The 17192-nt window shown below is 35.5% G+C and overlaps 1 protein-coding gene across 2 annotated transcripts in view; it reads left to right on the forward strand.

The window, feature by feature from the left end:
- LOC150091138 (choline-phosphate cytidylyltransferase A-like) overlaps positions 1 to 17192 on the forward strand; it is a 260273-nt gene that overhangs the window by 155289 nt on the left and 87792 nt on the right. For both annotated transcript variants that reach the window (XM_090382185.1, XM_090382186.1), the window contains one exon: positions 10509 to 10660. In XM_090382185.1, coding sequence (XP_090238311.1) covers positions 10509 to 10660 — 152 coding nt within the window. The remainder of the gene's footprint in view (positions 1 to 10508; positions 10661 to 17192) is intronic.

Below are 17192 nucleotides of genomic sequence, written 5' to 3' on the forward strand. Positions count from 1 at the left end.
AAGCCCGCATCCGTAGAGTTCGACCGGACAAAAACCTTAATGAGAATCTTCTTCTTCATGACAATGCATGGCTCCACATCAGTCTGTGCATGGAGACCATTGCAAAACTGGGGTGCACTGTTCCTCTTCACCCCCCCCCCCAGTAGCCAGGATCTTGCAACTTTTTACTACACCTCTTCGGCCTGCTGAAGGATGCGCTCCATGGAACCCATTTTTGTGGATGACGACCAGCTCAAGCACAGTGTTAGTGAAGCCTTCTGGAGCAAGAATAAGGACTTTTACAAGATTGGAATACAGCATCTCACTCAGAGATGGCAGAAGTGCATAGAAAATGGTGACTTTGTGGGAAAATGACAGGTGTTTATAAATGATTGAGGATTAAACTATGTAAAAGACATAGTTGTAGGAATTTAATTTTCTGAGGAAAAAATAGAAGAAATTACTTCGTACTGCTCATACACTTACAATAAAAACCTCGCAGGTTTAAAGGCAAACCTTATGGAAATCGACATCTGATTTTCTTTAAATTGAGTGTCCTGGAACTTAATTGTCAAACCTTACAACCAGTTTGTCATTGTACTCTGTTAAATACAGATTCCTTTGGGAGTTTGTCCCTTGTTCTTCAAGGTTTTTTTTTATGATGTAACTCTTATTGTTTTGTGTTTTTCTTTCCTTATGTTCCATTCTTATTAAAACATTTTCAATTTACTTTGTTTAAATTATACAGGGTGTTTACAAACCTCCTTTAAAAAACTAAAATTATTGTGTGAATAGGGTATATGATACCTTTAACCACTTCCAGGCAATAGGGGATATTTTCAAATTTTTATTCACCAGCTGGAAAATGTGCATGCTGCATAGATAGCAGCATAATTGCAAAACTAATCATGGCAGAATTCACCAACCCCAAGATGACATTGAGTACTTGATTTTAACAGGCTACAGTCTGCTATTAATTTTATGTGTAAATTTTAAACAGTTTAAAAAGAAGCCTCAGAATAGACCTACAGTGGAATGGAAAATCCATAAAGGATTGCCTGTTTAAAGAAATGCCTCTTTGTGCAATCATTACCACAAAGAAGTTTGCACTTACCTGAACAGCATTTCCTGGGAAGTGAATTGAAAGAGGAAGAGGAGCAATTTTGTGGTCCCAATTCCCTGATCTGACTCCTTCAAATTTTACTCTCTGGGGATTAGAAAAACACCAGCAGTATATTCACTTATGCTAGGAACCATAAAACAATACATTTCTGAAGCTGTAATGACATTGACAGGGATGCATTAAGCCAAATATGAAAGGAACTAAAGGTGTCTGCATCTACACCTCTAATTAAAACTTGAAGATATCCTCATCACCTGGACTTGGTTTCAGTCTGTATTATATCCTATTCATACAATAACATTTAGTTTTGTAAAGGAGATTTGTGGACACTGTATGAATATCTCATATGCAATATACTTTATTCTCCATTACAAAAGGCACTACCTTTTCAGTTATGATTATATTTCTTTCTAAAATACACTTTTCTCTCAAATGGCACTGCAATAACATATTTCATGGCAGTTTATCAAACCCATCATGATATTACGTCTTCATCTAATAATTTGTGTATTTTAATTTTAATATTTTATTGTATTTTCATTATATTTGAACTGCTTTTGTAAAATTAGTAATACCAAGTGGCAGTATTACTAGCAAATACTAAGTGGCAGTATTACTGGCAGTATTAATGCATTTTTAGATGCATTAGCATATATACGTATGAGTGCCTATTGTCTTCATCATGTCTCCCAACTCGCATATAATAACTCAACTGTCATTGGATGAATTTTCATGAAATTTTATATCTCGTTCATGTAGAAAGATTTGAGACATTCCAAATTTCATTAAAATCAGACAAATAGAAATCTATCAATTATTATTGCTTTTTTCCATACAAATTGTATGGAAAAAAGAAATTCATAAATTAAATGTAGTTTTCATGCAGTATTGTTAACTTTAGACAGGCATACAATGCAAGGAAGCAAGCTTATGCAGCATCAGCCAAAAAAAAAAAAATCTGCTCCGATTTCACCCCTCCATTCATTCCAAATACCTGTCCAGCTCAGCCTTAAATTTATTTAGGCTATCAACTTCTACAACAAAAGATGGAAGTCTGTTCTACCAATCAACTACCCGCTGGATAAAGGCGAACTTCTGCGCATCTATCCTACAACTGTCTTTCCTCAGTTTGAATTTATGCCCTCTCAGGTGATTATTCTGAGCAAGAGGAAGAATCCCATCAGCATGGAAAACAAAAAAAAAATTCAATCAATTTTAATCTAAAATAGAATGCACTCTATACATTACCTAATAAGTAAAAGTTCAATTCATGCCACATTTTTAGTGTATGTTTTGTTGATCCCTGGAGAGCTTTTAAGATAACCATAGCCTCCTCCACGATTACAGAAATCTATTCATAGAAAGTATATATCATGTATTACTGTAGAATGAAAAGTCAGATTCCAGGTTGTTAATCCATCTTCTGTTGGTCTTTGGTGAAATTTAAGGTTGAGTTAAGATATCACAGCCCTCATGCCCCCCCCCCCCACATACTAAGGCGCCTCCGTAGCCAGGTGGACTACGGAGGCGCCTTAGGTGCGTAGCACATGCTTCTTGATTAGACCAGGGTTCGAGCCCATGACCACCAAATATGGAGGATGCAGAAAGGTCAGGGAATGACACCGCATATCCCTGGAGCAATATGGCCTTAGTTGCTAATGCTTCTAAAGAAAAACCAAACACACATACTCAAAAATTGGCATAAATGAAAGTTTGTTTTTTGCATTAATCGCCAAGACAAATGTGAATTGCTACCAAATTTTCTGTTGATGCACTGAATTATTTTGTTATAAATCATGAATTGTTACTATTTCCTAATGTATCTGAAATGTAATGCACTGTGTACATTAACTAACTTGTTTAATTCTGAGATTAAGTCAGGTCTCTTAAATAAGGACAATCCTTTTATCACTTCTGAAAATAGCTTAATTTATGTCATATTGGTGCATTTGATAAGCTGTCATTGCACAATTTGTGAAATGCACCTCGATATTGATGGATAATATGTTGGGGTAAGGCATGTCTGCTAATCCATGAAACTCGAAAGAAATGTACTGGCGGACCTCTATATAACGAAATCGATTATTTTCTTGAAAAAATTCATTATACAGAAATTTAGTTATAAAGAAATATGACATTTTCAACAATGAAAAATACTGAAATTCAACATTTAGAAATATAGTAAAATATGGGAATAAATCAGAAATAAGTGGGAATGATTAAATTTTCTAATGTTCTAACACAATTAATTTATTAATACATACATATTAAGAAATGACTACTTATATGATGTGCACAATATATTAGTACACTTTTAAGAATTATTTCATAAATTTTTTTTTTTTTTTTTGTTTGTTTGTTGTATACTGGGTTTTACTGTATATCGTTCATAAAAATGTTCACATTTGTCTAAATACTTAAATATATTTTCTGGCACATTTTTTTCACACAAAGGCTTGATGCAAAGTTTCAAATGCTGCCAATGTTTCATGTTTGGAAGTTTTAACATTGCCCTCATTTTCATCTAACTCATCTTTGATATTGTCACTGGTTCTTATAATACTCTCCAAAATGTTGGCGTCACTCGGATATTCAGCTACTATGACATTATTTTCAACTCCTAAAATTTCGTCAAGAACAACACTTGGAGTTCCTCCCAAGGTTGCTCAATATCTTGTCATAGTTCATCCCTCTCATCACTGTTAATTGGCATTTTAGCAAAACCAGATTTTGCAAAACGGTTCGTAATCATTGTTTCGGTCACATCTTGACTCCACACTTTCACCAATTCGCATATACACTTCCATGTATAACAGAATCTATAGGTTGGTTGGTTTCTATTCTCAGTATAAATTTTTATTTCAGTATGCACTAGGGTTGTCAGGTTTTCCTAAAAAAAAAACTGATCAAACCTCTTGCTTGGAGTTCCTCCCAAGGTTGCTCAATATCTTGTAATTGTTCATCCCTCTCATTGCTGTTAATTGGCATTTTAGCAAAACCTGCCTTTGCAAAACAGTTTGTAATTACTGTTTCAGCCACATCTTGACTCCACACTTTTGCCAGTTCTGATATGCACTTCCATCTATAACAGAATCTATAGGTTGGTTGGTTTCTATTCTCAGTATAATTTTTTTTTTTCAGTATGCCCCAGGGTTGTCAGGTTTTCCTTAAAAAAAAAAAAAAAAAGAAAAGAGATTTTTGTCGATAAAATTAGTTTTAAAAAATACAAAAAAATTCAAATTGTCTGATGTTTTAATTGTACTTATTTTGACATTTTGCCCTTTTTAACAATTGTTTAACCTATTTTATATACTGAAGGAACTCTACATAAAAAAAAAATATTTTCTGTTTATACTCCGGGATGACCAAACGGTCAGAGGAGCTCACAAGATGGACAGAATACAAGAAACAGCACCGTTTTCAGCAGTCACGGGCTTGAACCCCAGTCACTCAAAGCACGTTTACTTATGCACCCACGCGCCTCACCACTAGGCTACGGCGGCCTTCAATGTAAAAGAGAAATTCATTGCAATCTGCAACTCTGCCTCAATTAATTCTCACTGACTTCTGTTTTTAACATTTGTCCACTTCAATTTCATTAACGAAAGCATTCTTTCTACTACAGCATTTGAGCCAGGAATACTTAACAAATATCCTACTATTCTACTGATATTGGGTATATTTTCTTTCTTCTCCTACACGATGGACAATGAAAGTGAAAGAACAATATGTTCTGCGACTTCTTCTGCCTTTCTCATGGTAGGCAACTGTTAAAAAAACATTGTTGCCAACAGTTTTTGAATAGTTATAGCATCATCTGATGGTTGTGTTAGCAACCAACTTTTAACTATACCTACCGGGACGTTTAAAACATGATTTTCTTCATAAAAAGAAAAAAAAAAAGGAAACTTCCTACTTAAAGGCAAATTAAAAACTTAAACAGTAAAATCAACCAAAAAAAGTAAAGCTTACGGGAAAAACATAGAACCTGGCAACACTAGAATGCTCCTTTGGTAATGCATTTTCGAATTCTTGATAATGCCTTGGTCCATTGGCTGCAGTTTAGATGAGGTATTCAGAGGGAAGAAAACAAGCTGCACACTTTTAAGTTTCAAAATTACTAAGTGAAGGTGGGCAGGGCAGCTGTTGACAACCAGTGCAGTTTTTCTGTTTTCTTTTGTCATCTTTCTATTGAAATTAAAATTCACTGTTCAAAAATTTCACTTTTCCAAGTGAACAGTGAAATTTTTCCAGTTGTAGTCCAATTCTAATGACTACTCCTTCGAAACATCGGGGCTGTTTACTTTTGCCTATTACCAAAAGCTTCAGTTTTTCATTACCAGCCATTTTTGTACCAAATTTATCACATTATCACATTTAAGTCATTTATCACATTTAAGTCATTGTCTTGTTTGGCAAACATTTAAAAAATAGACCTGTTTCATCAATGGTGAATGTCTTTGGGCTCGTAGTCCTCCATATTTTTTTTCAAAACTGTTTCTTTCCAATGGATACAGTCTTTGATTACAACTTGAAAATAGCTTTTTCAAGTAATATGTTTTGGTCTCAAATCAACTTCAACCCCTTAAAAATGGCTTCATCAACATCTTCATACAGGCATAATTTTGCATGCTTCTGACTGTTTCCCATTTCCTCAAACAGTTTTAGAATCGAAACAGGTTTTCAGAATGGTTGATGCACTTCTGGCAGGGATACCAAATTTTAAAGTGATTTCTTTTTTTTAATGTCCTGATCTACACTATTAAGCACTTCCACTTTGTCCGCTACACTCCAGGATTTCCTCTTGTAAGGTTACTCACACAGCAGCCAAAACAAAACTGATTTAGAGACCACTTGTACCTACCATGTAAACAGAGAGGTGAAATTTAGTGAAAGTGTCAATGACTCATTTCTGCAAAACAACATGAATTTCCTGGATAAAGGAAAATCACTCTCCTAATTCTCTAATCAGGTGCTTACAGTAGAATACAGGTTGACCAGATCTAGTGTCTGCTTCAGGAATATGCCTTAATCTTTGCCAATGGCTGTGAACACATAGATAGCAGTTAACCAGTGCAACTTCTCGGTACAGTAGAGGCTTTTGAATAGGTTTTATAGGCACTTCCAAATTGTGGAATGTTTTAGCTCAATTTGTGCTTTCTACAGAATTAGCTCTATTGCCTTAAGGCCAGAGGTGGGAACAAAGGCACTGCCACCTTAAAAACAGGGTTGTTTTTAAGGTGGCATTGACCTAGGTCTCTCGAAATTTGTTTGTTATATGGAAACTGTTCGTTATACAGAAACTATTTTCAATGTAATGACCAAGGGGAAATCAAAAAAATTTGCTAAATAGAAAAATTTGTTATGTGGAAGTTCGTTAAAGAGAGGTCCGACTGTATATGACTCTGAAGTTGCCAGATTGTTATTAAAAAGTACTGTACTATGAAATAAAACAAAATGTTGTAATACTGTATTTCACTGCACTTACCATTGTGGATTGGTAGGTGCAGTGAAACTTGTTTGTATCTTTTAGTGGCAGTAGAGACTCTGACTGAAGCTTAATTAATACAGAATAAGCTTCATCCTGAAAAGTAAGGATGTGATAGTTTTTTATTATTTATTTATTTATGATTATTATTATTTTTTGTTATGTTATGAAAATACCATACCTTTGATATTGGTGACTTATTGGCCTAGTCTTATTTATAAATAAAAGATATTTTTCGGTTCATTTCAGGCTCTAGTCTTGGATATCTAAATTTTGTTGAAATTATTAATTCCAACAAAATATTTTAGACTTAATTGCAGTTTTCCATTATCTTTTTTAGCCTTTCTGTTTTATTTTTACTTTGAGAGGTAAAATCATTACAAATTTAGTATCTAATTTATTTGACATAATTTTTTGAAGGTATTCTTGGTACAGTGAAACCTCAATTAATGGGCTCTATTTGGAGAAAGCCTGTCTGCTAAATCTGATTGTCTGTTATGCTCAAAAGAAATACATGTAGTTTTGAAGTTGCTAGAATGTTATTAAAAAGTGCTGTACTATGACATAAAACACATTATGTTGTAATACTGCATTTCCTTTGCACTTATCGATATGGATTAGTAAATGCAGTGAAACCTGTTTGTGTCTTTTAGTGGCAGTAGAGACTTTTGTGTCTTTTAGTGGCAGTAGAGACTTTGACTGAAGCTTATTCAGTGTAAACAGGTTTCACATACCCTTGCTTGGAGGTTCAGATGACACCCTCTTGATGTCTGACTTGCTTGGTAGAATGATAGAAAATGGTGATTAATAAAATCCTGGCTCCCCTGCACCCTCTACAATGTTAATCTTGTAAAGAATACAGGATATACGGATTTAGTTTTGCTTACAGTTTGTTCATAAAAGCAGGAACTGCAAACACGAAATACAGTAAGTAAAACATTTCAGCAAGTCATTTCAAGGGTCATTTTGTTCTGTATGGTAAATGACCTTTATGTAAATAAAGGTAATTTTGTTCTTTCTGTCTAACTAGTATTAGCCATATAGTGCAAGAAAGCCACAGGCTTTTGCTGTGCTGGCCAAAAAAAATGCCATTTCACATATCCATATCTTCCAATAGTTTGTATAGTTCTTCCCTGAAATTATTCAAACTACTCACTTCCACAACAAAGGATGGATCTTGTTCCAGCAATCAAGCCCATTAGCTGATGGCAAACTTCCACACATTTATTCTGCAACCTGATTGGTAAGGGAAACAGAGGGGGTTACTCTTACCAAAGAAAGACTTCAGTTCTGTAAATTGCCGAGTCTAGAGAAGATTATGCATTTGTGATCTGATTAAGGTGTTTAAGGCTTTAAATGGATTGAGCAGGCTCAATGCTGATGGAATTCTTCCTCTTGCACAGTTTTGGCACACGAAGGACATAAATTGAGGAAGGATGGTAGCAGAATAGATGTGTGGAAATTTTCGTGTAGCAAGGTGGGAAGTTGATTGCTGGAACAAACTTCCATCTGTTGTTGTGGAAGTGAATAGCTTGAATAAATCCAAGAAAAAACTAGACAAACTGTTGGAGGGGATGGATAGATGAAATGGAAAGGTAGTTTTTTTTTTTTTTTTTTTTTTTGCTGACGCTATATAAGCTTGCTTTCTTGCATCATTTGCTGCTACTACTACTAATTGTCCTTCTTCGGTTTGAATTTATGCCCCCTGAGGAAGAATTCCATCAGCAGTGGAGTCTGCCCAAGCCATTCAAAGCCTTAATACCTTCATCAGATCATCTCACAGGTGCCTAGTCTACAGACACTGCAATTTTCAGAACTGAAATCTTTCTTTTTAAGGGAATCTTTTGTTCCCTTCACCAATCTTTTTGCCCTTCTCTGTACCAATTCCAGCAGATTTACATCTGTCCTAAAATAATGCCTCCAGACCTGTATGTAGTACTCAAGATGTGGCCTGGAATAATTGCCTCCTTATCTCTGCTAGCAAAACTCCTGTACATCATTGACAGAACCTCATTAGCTGCCCTGGCAGCCTGTCTGCACTACTCAGAGAACTTCATATCAGACTGCACAATTACTCTCAGATCATTTTCATTTTCCACTATCCTGAGTGTAGTACCACACAGTAGATGTTATTCTGGGATTTCTGCTACCCACATGCAGTATGTCTTCTGCTACCCACATGCAGTATATCCCACCATCCTTTTTATCATCTGCAAACTTAGACATTAAACCTGAACCCTCATCAATATCATTTATAGATACAGAAAACAACAATGGGCCCAGCACCAAATCTTGTGGGACTCCACTAACAATATTAGTCCATGAACAGCAGTGATAGCTACTCTCTGTCTTCTCCTGCATAACCATCCCTCTATCCACAGTTGCAACTTTCCCTTAATGCTACACTGCTCCAATTTGTAGAATAGTCTCTTATGTGCAACAGTATCAGAAGCTTTCCTGAAATCTAAATATATAATATCAAAATTATTTTTGCAGCCTGTTGTCACTGCACCATAGTATTCAATCAAATTGGTCAGACAAGGTATGTCCTTCACAAACCCATACTATGAATGAAGTATAACTGCACTGCTCTCTAGGTGGTCCTACATTATTTCTTTAACCTGTGATTCCATTATTTTCCCTGGAACAGAAGTTAGGGCTAACAGGTCTATAATTACTCATGTCACCTATTGATCCCTCTTTGTGAATTGGGGATAAATTGTGCATCTCCAGTTCACAGGGTTCTCCCCTGAATCCAAAGATGCTGTCATAATTATAGGGTTTGCTTACCTCCTTTGCTGCCTCCCTTAACCCATCCATCTCAGGTGCCTTTTTTATGTTTAACTTTAACAATTTCTCTTCCACTACCCTCTCAGTTATCAAAAATCATTCACTGTGCTCACTGTTAGTGCTTGATATACTTCTTGCATCCTCTTCCCTAAAGAATTCCTTTTGTAAATGTAGATGCAGAATACCTACTTGGCCTGTCATCAACAGTTAAACCATTGACATCAAATGGACCAATGTGATTCAACCCCTTCCTTCTACTAATATAAGTAAGAAAATCTTTGCTGCTTTTCTTTACTTTCTTTGCCAGAGACTTCTTGTAATCTGCCTTGCCTAACCTCCTTTGTGACTTGATTACAGATTAGTTTATATCTACCATAGGCTTCTGTATCACCTAATAATTTATATGCATACAATGCATTTTCTTCTCTGCCCTGTGTCTCAATAGTTCATCTGAAATCTGGTTCATCTGATATCCTTTGTAGCTTCTATGATTATTTTCCTGAATACTTTCCATTTAAAATTTGTTGTCCCCTCCCATACAGAATTTAAAAACTGCTGTCTGAGACCATTCTTGTCTCCTTTACGAAAGCAAAAACCCTTCTCTTTACCCTTAATGGTAGTTAGATCTTTAAGTGAATCCCACATCAGTACACTGTGATCACTGCTATCAAGCGGTTCTTTTATCTTCAGATTCTTAGTGCATGAAGATATTGTATTGATAAATGCTTCAATAAAGCAAGGTCAGTCTTCTCATTATCTATGAGTTATATTTTTTTATTGTTAATAATTGTATTGTTAATACTGTTCAAATGCACTACTTTTGCATAATTTGGTTCAATGCCCTCTTTTTTTTTAACATACTTATATTTTACATACTTACATTACTATGTTTTTCACCTGATTAAATAATGGCAGCATTTGTACTTTATCATGGTGACTGTATTTTGTATACATGTATAATTTTTTAGCTCTTTTGAATACTTTATTTATAATTATGATTTAACACCCTAATAATTTTGATTCTCTCTTAGAGTTTGTACTTGAGGACTGCATAGACACTTACACATGCATGTGTATGTGTGCACAACACACACACGTATATATTTATATGTAATTATTTTTATGTAGTTAATAATGACCAACTCACACATGAGAACAAAGGAAGAACAGTGATGACAGATGATGAACGTTATGAGGCAGTGAGACATTGTCGTTATGTAGATGAAGTTGTAAGGGATGCTCCTTGGGTGCTAGATGATGATTTCTTAAGGAAGCATAAAGTGAGTTTTTTTTTTTTCATTTTTCTCACTTAAAGTATATGTAAATTATATTTTATTACTGATTATTTATGATCATCGGTAAAAAATTATGTAGGAAGGACAGAAATATTTTCAGCCGTCACCTATTGCTCTGTACAGTAAAACCTTGTAATTTTGAGTGGGATGGAATACTTGAAATCAGTTAAATGATTAACATAATCATGTGTAAATATTTTTCATTTATAGTTCATAAAAACAAGCAAATTAATTCAGAAACCAATAGTATACATTAGTGCTGCTTAATTGACCATGTTTGAACATTGCATTCTGATACTATCAAGTGGTGATTCTTAATACCTTATAGGTATACCCTATAAGATATACCTTATAGGTATTCCTTATAGAACTGAAAAATTATAAAAAAATATATAATAATAATATATATATTACACTTTATTCTTTATTACATATTATTAATCTCTTTATTGCAACATAAAATATGAAAAGAAAAAGATACATAAGTTGCCACAAGTCCATAATATCTAATAGAAACTTTTACAAAAAAAAGGATGGAAAGCAATAATTAAGGATAACACTACACTCGCGGTATTATTTAATTCATGTCGCGGTATTATTTAATTCATTAATTAAATAATACCAATATATTTACAATTATATTTACACAAATGCATTGTTGTTCACCTTTTAAAATCCAAGAATTGTTCATTTTCTTTATTAGAAAACAGTTCATTATGGAATTTGTTGATTTGTTGGAATTGTTTACTTTCAAAGAACTCAAGTTAATCTAGACTTTGACAATTGAAAACCGTGAAACTTACCTTTTACATTCTAAAAAAAAGTAAACCTCTGAGATTATAAATTTCTTATAGCAGATGAGCTTCCATATTGAGGCATTGTTTATAGAGAAACCAGTTTACAGTACAGTGTTAAACAGTCAACAAAGAATGGTTCAGTTATATAATCTGTCTCCCATATACATGTTTAGCACCAATGAGAGTGATGGCATATAAACCATATAAACTTTTAAAAGACTGAGCAAAGGTAGATAGTGGTTCTTAATGCTGATTTTAGTGTAATGCATCACTTTGCAAGATGCAAACAAAGACCGTAAATGAAGGAAGTTGACATATGATTAAGTCAACCCCTTCATTCTTCAACTTAAGAACTTGCAACTAGTGGTTTTCAGTATTTGGCAAAAAATTTGCTAGAGAATAGTAAGCCACAACACTTTTTTGTTTTAAAGCGCACAGTTTTAAAATTTGGTTTTTGTTTAAACTGCAATTTTGTTTGTCTAAACAGCACAATTTTATTTAAAGTCACTAGTGGTTTTCCGTATTTTGTGGAGAATTTGCTAGAGAGTAGCAATAATACGCCATAGCACGTGACATGAATCCTATATGCACCTGTCAGTAAGAAAACCATTGGGTACCTACAAAAACCCCGATACTTTGTTTATCCAAGCAGTTTGAATAGGAGGGCTGTGTAGAGGAATTATAACTAAGGCCAATTTTTTATCCAGAAAATGTTCATTTTCTCCAAGTTGCAATTCAGTGTAGTCCAGGAAAGCCAACAAGAAAATCAACTTGGAACACCTTGGTGCCTGTTCAACAAATGTTTTGAAAATATTCCCATACAACATTATGGTACAGTGCTACATAAAGAATTCTCAGAATGTATTAGTGTTAGCAATATAGTGCAAGGAAGCCACAGGCTTTTGTGCACAAACCAAGAAAAAAAAAAAAAAAAGTAGATAAAAACATACAAATTATGTGCTTCCCTCCTCATGCAGGTGACTATCCAGTTCACCTTTGAATTTCTTCAAAAGTGTCAGCCTCAACTACCTGTATAGGTAAATTGTTCCAGCAATCAACTCACTGCTAAAAGATAACTTCCTACAATCCAGTATAAACCTCTTCCCTTGTAATTTGAATTTCTGGTCCCTAGTTCTAGAATTCTTTAAAACAGTGAAAATTCCACCTTCATTCATTTTACTAACCCCTTTCAGATTTTTACTAGCCTCTCAGGTCTCCCTCTAAGGTGCCTGGTTGCCAAGCTCTGTAATTCACATAAGTCTTTCCTTGTACAGTCACCCTTTTGCCAATCTCACTATGAAAGTGCACTTCTTTGGACCCTTTCAAGAAGCCCAATATCTTTTTTTTTTAGATGAGGTCCCCATACTTGGACATAGTATTCCAAATGCGGCCTTCATTGCCTAGTACAATGGAATTATGACCACTCAATTTCTGTATGCATTCATGGCCTCCATGATTATTGCTTTGAAGGTATTCCATGATTCTGATGTATTTACCTCCCTTTCCGATTTTCCCAATTAACAGATGCCCTATAGTACCTTAAACTGCCATAATTCCCTTTCCTGAAATTAAAACCCGTGCATTTACCTTCAACTATAGCAACATTTTTCAACTCGATTCTATGATCACCACCTGCCAATGGTTCCTGTACTTTAAACCCTGTGATGTTATCTGATTCGTAAGTAATGATGAGATATAAAATATTCTTACCCCTGGTATTTTCTTTAACATGTTGGTATAAATAATAATCTTTATTATTTTATTTAAAAATTTAAAATTTATTTAAAAATTTTGTTCCCCATGGTGATTTTCCCTCCCACTTGTTCCAATTAATTAGCGGCAGATTGAAGTAGTAGTAGTAGTGGCATGTGATGCAAGAAAGCAGGTGTATGAGCTTATGCAGCATCAGCCAAAAAAAAAAAAAAAAAAAAAAAATCACGCCATTCCCTCCAAATGCCTGTCCAGTTCCTCCTTAAATTTATTTAACCTATCAACTTCCACAACAACAGATGGAAGTTTGTTCCAGCAATTAACCACCCGCTGGCTAAAGGCAAATTTCTGCACATCTATTCTACCTCTGTCTTTTCTTAATTTGAATTTATGCCCCCTTAGGTTCGTAATCTGAACAAGTGGAAGGATCCCATTAGATCACCGTTCAGGTGCCTAGTCTCCAGCAACTGCAATTTGCAGAACTTAAGCCTCTCTTGGTAAGAGGATCCCTTCATTCCCCTCACCAATCTTGTTGCCCTTCTCTGTACACGCTCAAGCAAATCTACATCCTTCCTAAAATGAGGCCTCCAGACCTGTACGCAGTACTCAAGGCGTGGCCTGACCATTGCCTTATACAGAGGGACAATCACCTCCTTTTCCCTGCTATGTTGATTTGTTGGGATCTGCCCATGACCTGCCCTGGCAGCCTGTTTGCATTGCTCAGAAAACTTCATATCTGACTGCACAATTACTCCCAGGTCTTTCATTTTCTACCACATTAAGTGTAGTACCACACAGTTGGTACGTTTCTCTGGGGCTACTTCTACCCATGCGCAGTACTTTGCATTTGTCAAGGTTAAACTTCAGTTGCCACTTCTTAGCCCATCTGCCCAAATTATCTAGATCCTGTTGCAGTAGCACACTGCCATTACTGTCATTAACAACCCTGCCAACCTTTGTATCATCTGCAAACTTTGACACTAAGCCTGATATACCTTCATCAATATCATTGATAAATATACAAAACAGAGGACCCAACACCGAACCCTGTGGGACTCCACTAATAACATTAGTCCACGAAGAGCAGCACCCATTAATTAGCATCCTCTGTCTTCTCCCACTCAACCATCCTTTTCTCCACTGTAGCAACTTACCCTTAATACCATTCTGCTCCAATTTGTACAATAGTCTTCCATGTGCAACAGTGTCAAAAGCTTTCCTGAAATCCAAATATATGATATCAAAATTATTTTTTGCATCCAGTTCCTTTGTAACCACATCATAATATCCTATCAAATTTGTCAGACAAGACTTTTCCTTAACAAACCCATGCTGTGTCCGAATTGTTGCTGCAGTCTTGTCTAGATGATCCTGCAATGCATCTTTAACCAGTGACTCCATTATTTTACCCGGAATAGAAGTTAAACTAACTGGTCTGTAATTACTCGTGTCACCCTTCGATCCCCCTTTGTGAATTGGGGATACATTTGCACATCTCCAGTCCGTGGGGATCTCCCTTGAGTGCAAGGATGCTCTCATAATTATGGCTAAGGGCTTGCTTAGTTTTGTGCCGCCTCCTTTAATATAACTGGATAGATCCCATCCACCCCAGGTGCCTTTCTTATGTTTAACTTCAACAATTTCTCCTCCACTTTGCTCTCAGTTATTACAAAATCATTAATCGCCCTGCTACAATTTGATAACCTTCTGCCATTTTCAAACCTTAACTCCTCATGTGTGAATGTAGATGCAAAATACTCATTCAGTTTGTTTGCTATCTGAGCAGGATCATCAACAGTCGAACCATCAATATCAAGTGGACCAATCAGATTCATCCCCTTCCTTTTAGAGTTTATATAAGTAAAGAAATCCTTGCTGTTTTTCTTAGCATGTTTTGCCAAAGATTTCTTGTAATCTGCCTTCGCCTGCCTAACTTCCTTTGTGACCTGATTACAGACTAGCTTATATCTGCCATAGACTTCTGAGTCGCTTGATAATTTATATGCATCCCATGCATTTTTGTTCTCTGTCATGAGTCTCATTGGTTCATTTGATAACCATTTAGGCCTAAACCTTGAACAATATTTCTTAATAGGTATAAAACTTTTAGTAGCATCCACGATTAATTCCTTGAATGCTTCCCACTGTACAGAATTTAAAAACTGTCTGAGACCACTGTACTCACCTTTACGGAATCAAAAACCCTTTCCTTTACCCATGATGGTAATTATATCTTTAAGTAAATCCCACATCAGTACACTATGATCACTGCCACCTAGTGGTTCCTTTATCTGCACATTCTTAATACACAAATGATCACTGCTGATAACCAGATCAAGTCACTCATAATAAGACATTCTCACTTGCTTGCCAATTCCATCTGCATGTAGAGACTCTCGGCATACTCTTCACAATCTTCTGGTCTGTAGATTACTCCTACTGTAATATTTTTTCTTAAACTGACTTGCACCACACGGATTCTATGCTGGCAGAAGTAACTTTGACTTGGCAAAAGCTCTTTTTATGCTCAGACAGCTTTTGAGAAGTAGTATGTCCTCACCATCCCTTCCATGTTCCCTGCCTTTCCTAAATACATTGTACATACCATAATGGAACTCGTCATTCCTAATTTCCGGATTGCCGGCACGATCCAGGAATTGGGAATAACGATTTGGAAATTCTTTAGCCTCCATTGTGTCAGCATTAGTTCTCTTAACCAGGAGTTCGAATTCAGCCATTTTATTGACAACACTCCTGACATTACTCTAGACACAGTTAAGACTTAAGTATTCTTCTATAGTTTTCTACCCTGACACACACCTTGAATTTATTTAGGCTTGGTTTTCTAGCTCTCGTTTGCAATGTTGCTTCCCTCAGAACATCTTCCAACATTGGCTGTTGCAGCAACAAACAAGAATTCTTTAGGTGGGGCAAGCATTACTTTGACCAGTATCATCAGATAAATGCAGATCTGTATTATCTTCTGCCTCCCCCCCTAACTAGCATTTCCCTGAATGCATAAGGTATCCTCGATAATACTGGCAAAATCGTTGCACCACCCGCATTCAAATGAATATTGTCTTGGCAAAATGGATTCCTTCTACCTACAAGTGCTGGCCCCAATGATTTAACCCCCCCTCCTCCAGAACATTGCAGATTCCCTCAGGTCTTGAGTTAATCCATGATGATTTCAATATATGATCCCTCCTATTGTGTCTGTGCAGATTTTCAGACACAAACATTGACCTAACTTGTGGCATTTTTCAGCATGGTCCTTCATTTATCCAACAAATGGTGTGGTGGTGTTTGTTTAGTATCATTAGTCCCCACACGAATAATAATGCTATCTTCACCCCCCCCTCCTTAAAATCTGACAGTCTGTTGTATCCTAAATTGTAGCTCCCAGCAAACACAATCTCGTTCTGCTCCACATATTTCAATTACAAAAAATGTTACCCATTTCCATAACAATAGAATCTCCTTCAACCACAGCAATATATCTCTTGACTATTCTTTTCTTGGACTTGAATCAGGAGTGCATCACTTGGCAGGTCAACGTTAAGCAGAGAAGACTTCAGTGAACTGTATAGGCATATTAATCAATTACAGTGAAACTTCCCTTTAACGGACAGCCATGGGGAACGAAAATGTGTCCGTTAGAGAGAAGTGTCCGCTAACAAAAGTCTGAGGGAGAAAAAAAAAAAGAATGAAAGAAAAATCGTTAAACGTTTAATGTAAAATTAAATTAAAATATATACAGATTTTGAACAATATTTTTGTAAATAATATACAATTACATACACAAGAGATAATGTAAAATTAAATTATATACAGATTTTGCACAATATTTTTGTAAAGAATATACATACAATTGTGCTATGCATATTATGACTTTATCTTAAGAAAAATACATACAGTAATCACTTATTTTCTTCTTCACCTTCTTCCGGCTGATAATTTTGTTTTCAACATTTGTTTGGAGTGAAGAAACTATCGAAAGTCCTTCAGTA

This window comes from Mastigoproctus giganteus, chromosome 1 (assembly GCF_048544385.1).
Source record: "Mastigoproctus giganteus isolate SK-2022 chromosome 1, ASM4854438v1, whole genome shotgun sequence".
Classification (NCBI taxonomy): Eukaryota; Metazoa; Arthropoda; class Arachnida; order Uropygi; family Thelyphonidae; genus Mastigoproctus; species Mastigoproctus giganteus.